This window comes from Leptonychotes weddellii, chromosome 9 (genome assembly GCF_054177405.1).
Source record: "Leptonychotes weddellii isolate Sample4059 chromosome 9, ASM5417740v2, whole genome shotgun sequence".
Classification (NCBI taxonomy): domain Eukaryota; kingdom Metazoa; phylum Chordata; class Mammalia; order Carnivora; family Phocidae; genus Leptonychotes; species Leptonychotes weddellii.
In genome coordinates this window covers 73516171-73519369 of record NC_138377.1, presented here as the reverse complement: position 1 = coordinate 73519369, position 3199 = coordinate 73516171, and the positions used below count along the sequence as shown (strand labels likewise).

The 3199-nt window shown below is 64.1% G+C and overlaps 1 protein-coding gene across 2 annotated transcripts; it reads right to left on the bottom strand.

The window, feature by feature from the left end:
* Positions 1-848: 848 nt before the first annotated feature.
* Positions 849-2992, bottom strand: CHST14 (carbohydrate sulfotransferase 14). 2 transcript variants are annotated; one of them, XM_081830904.1, is made up of 2 exons: positions 2466-2992; positions 849-2306 (listed from the first exon to the last, which is right to left on the bottom strand). In XM_081830904.1, exons 1-2 carry the CDS (start codon positions 2772-2774, stop codon positions 1644-1646), a joined length of 972 nt encoding a protein of 323 aa, XP_081687030.1. In that variant the 5' UTR covers positions 2775-2992; the 3' UTR covers positions 849-1643. The 2 variants fall into 2 exon arrangements, with proteins under 2 accessions (XP_081687030.1, XP_006742547.2); XM_006742484.3 differs by having other exon boundaries at positions 849-2992.
* Positions 2993-3199: the final 207 nt, after the last annotated feature.

Here is a 3199-nt window from a genome sequence, read left to right as displayed (position 1 = left end):
ATGGCAGAGAACCATGAATGCCCAGAGAATTGCCCTCCCCTGATTTCTCCTCTAAAGTCAGGCCAATAGCCAGGCTAGGTATAAGTGATATCTGCAAAGGGGCCCTTCCCACCTCCCTCCCTCCCGCCCCCTCTCTGGCGCTTCGCACCCTTGCCTCGGGTCCCTAAGTATAGCAGTTCCCACTGAGGTATATGACAGGACTAACAAGGAAGGGCCGGCTCTGGCCTTGCATCTCTCCCATGGGCAGGGCGGGCCCAGCTGCCTTTTCTCCCATCCCCTGATGGTCCTGGGATCTTGGATAGCATTGGGGAACAGGTCACACAGAGGCCTGTCCTCTAGTGCCCAGACTGTATTCCTCCCACATTGCCTACAACTTCCTCTGGACCCTACGTCGTCAGCAAGACCCTGCTCCTCCCTCAAACTTCTTGCCTTCTTTGTAATTCTCAATGCCAGGAATAACCTCCCCTGGCTCACACCACAATCCCCTTTGCATCTGGAGCCTCCTCAATCAAGAAGTATTCCTGCCTAAGGAGGAGGAGGGGTCAATGTCTCATACTCACCCCCTTCTTCAGGGAAGAATCCATGTAGGTGTGCTCTAGACAGGGGGTCCTTCCTCATGGGGCTTGTCCCGTGCTGGCATCCCAGAAGCTGAGTTTGTGATCGGGTATGGCCTACGGGAAGCCCCGCAAGGCTCCCTGGTCTGGAAATGGCCCACTGGACTGGCCCAAGCAACTTACACTTGGTCTCACTTTCTCTACCTGCAAGCTCCCTCTCCTGACCCGAGGAGACAGGCGTCATGGAGACACTCTGCACACACAGGAGCTCAGAAAGAGAATTACGGATGCTGCTTTTGTATACAAAACAACTTTATTAAAAATTCAGCAATTTGGAAAACAAAGCCTTCACAAGCATTCTATCAAAAAGTACAAATTTTAAATAAATGAGTCAGAAAAGAGGCAGCCAGATCCACCAGCCGCAGTCACAACCCTGGGGCAAGGGAGGAGGTGCCCAGAGCCCCCCAGGAAGGCTGGGCACAGGGCTCTTTGGATGTGTGCAGGGCCAGGTCCTGGAGCTACCAGGCAAGGGCCCTGACTCAGTTTTCCTTTCCTTGGAAAAACAGAAAGAACCTGGAAAGTGCAGGAAATTCTGAGTCTGAAGCAGAAAGGCACGAAAGTCACGTGTAAGGCACGAATGCGGACTGCAGCCTGAGGCACGGGGAGCAGATGGGTGGGTGGTCAGAGCCCAGGGTCCCTGGCTCTGGCCATTCCCCTGACTGGTGTCACCTCTAGGTTTGGCCGCAGGTTAAGGTAGATCAAGTGGACGGCACGGTCCCGGCAACCAGGGGCCCGGAGCCAGTCTTGAGAACAGATGGGTTGCTTCGCTGGCAAACTGGGGTCTAGCCCCGGCCAGGGCGAGAAAGGTCACATGGCCCCTAAGAAATCCCCCCAGTGGGGAGCACCAGGCCTCCTGTCCAACCAACCCTGTACTCTGAGCCACTGTGGGCACCCACCGTGGACAAGGAACTTCTGAGGGCGGTGCCGGCCATCCAGGCATCTGGGGAAGCCCCAAGTCCCCCGGGCTAGGGTTTCTCTAAATGGCACTGTCAACACCAGTCCCCAGCAGCCGCCGGCCCATACCCACGGTCACTGGTGACAGGCCTCCCTGGTGACGTTAGGCAGCGGGTAGGCGAAGAGGGAGAAGTCTAGGATGTACTTGGGCAGCACATCCTGCAGGAGGGCCCGCGGGGCGCTGCACAGATGGTAGTGCAGGCTCTCGGCGCTGGCCGGCCGGTACCAGGCCTGGCGCGCGGGGAAGCGGACGTGGGGCGGTGCCCGCACCCACTCCAGCACCTGGTTGGCATCAGCCTCCAGCCTCTCATAGGAGCCTACAAAGTCATAGTGCACCGCACAAGGCTGGCACAGGTGGTACACGGGCATCCAGTGCTCATTCATCCGCTCAGGGTCCTCGTCCACCAGGTATCTCAGGAATTCGGGGAAGGTGACGTCGTCCCCTGCAGGGCTCGGCCCCGCGCCAGCCCTGTACCGCCTCACGATCTCAGCCCCGTAGCGCTGCTGGTACTCTCGGATTTCGCCAAACTTGTTGCGGTAGGCGGACAGGAGGCGCTCCAAGGGGTCCCGCACAAACAGGAACTTGAAGTAGTGCTGTAAGCGGTAGCGAATCTCCTCGGGCCGCAGGTCTGCCAGGAACACCAGGTCATTGCGGTGGTCCATCTTGAGGCGCACGTCCACGTTGTCCAGGACGCCCGCCAGCACCTTCAGCAGCCGCTTCCAGTTCGAGCAGGCCACCTTGGGGACGTAGCAGTAGAGAAAGCGGTAGCGGTCACTCACGAGGATGTGGCGCAGTAGGGTGCGCCGCTGCCCCACGGGCAAGTCCCAAGGGTCCCGGGGCATGCCCGGTTGTCCGCACACGGCCCGCAGGGTCCGGTTCCGGACGTCCTGCCTCACCTGCAAGTCCGGGTCCCCGGCCTCCAGGGACAGCCCCCCAGGCCTGGGGAGGGCCCGGCGCCAGGCCGCGCCCTCGCGGCTGGGAGGGTGCAGAGGAAGGGGCTTCATGTCGGCCAGGATGCCCCGCTCGATCATGAGCAGCAGCCCGCTGGAGGCCACGATCACCGCGAACATCAGCATGGACGGCAGCAGCAGGGGCGGCCCCCCCAGCCCGGCCCGGGCCCTGCCCAGCGGGGCCCGCCTCAGCGCCCGGCCCAGGGGCTCGGCGCCATTTGGGGCCGCCAGAGGGGTCAGCGGGCGGGGGAACATGGTGCTCCCGGGGTGGGGGCCTGCGCCGGCCCGGCCGGTCGGAGGGCGGCCCGGGAGGCGGGCCCGGGCTGGGGGCGGGAGCCGGGGGCTCGGGCCCGCAGCTGCGGGGAGGGCTCGGGGAGGAGTGCGCGGGCGGGAGGCCCCGGCGCGCGTGGGGGTGGCCGGCTCCCGGGCTGCGGCGCCGGAGCGGGCGGCGGGCGGCGGGCGGGCGGGCGCGGCGAGGGACCGTGGCCGGATGTCCCGCCCGGCAGCTCCCCGCCCCCGGCCCCGCCGTGACATAGGCGCGGAGGCGGGCCCAGGCCGGGGGCGGGGAGAGGGGCGGGCGCCCCTGCACCGAGCGGGTTCGGAGGGTGCGTGCAGACCCCCACCCGGGAGAGGGCGCCGGAGCCAGGGCCGCCCTGGTGCTCCGGGATTCGGAGACAAAA

Coding starts and splice junctions, on each gene's coding strand:
- CHST14 (XM_006742484.3), bottom strand. CDS start 2,774: ATGTTCCCCCGCCCGCTGACCCCTCTGGCGGCCCCAAATGGCGCCGAG.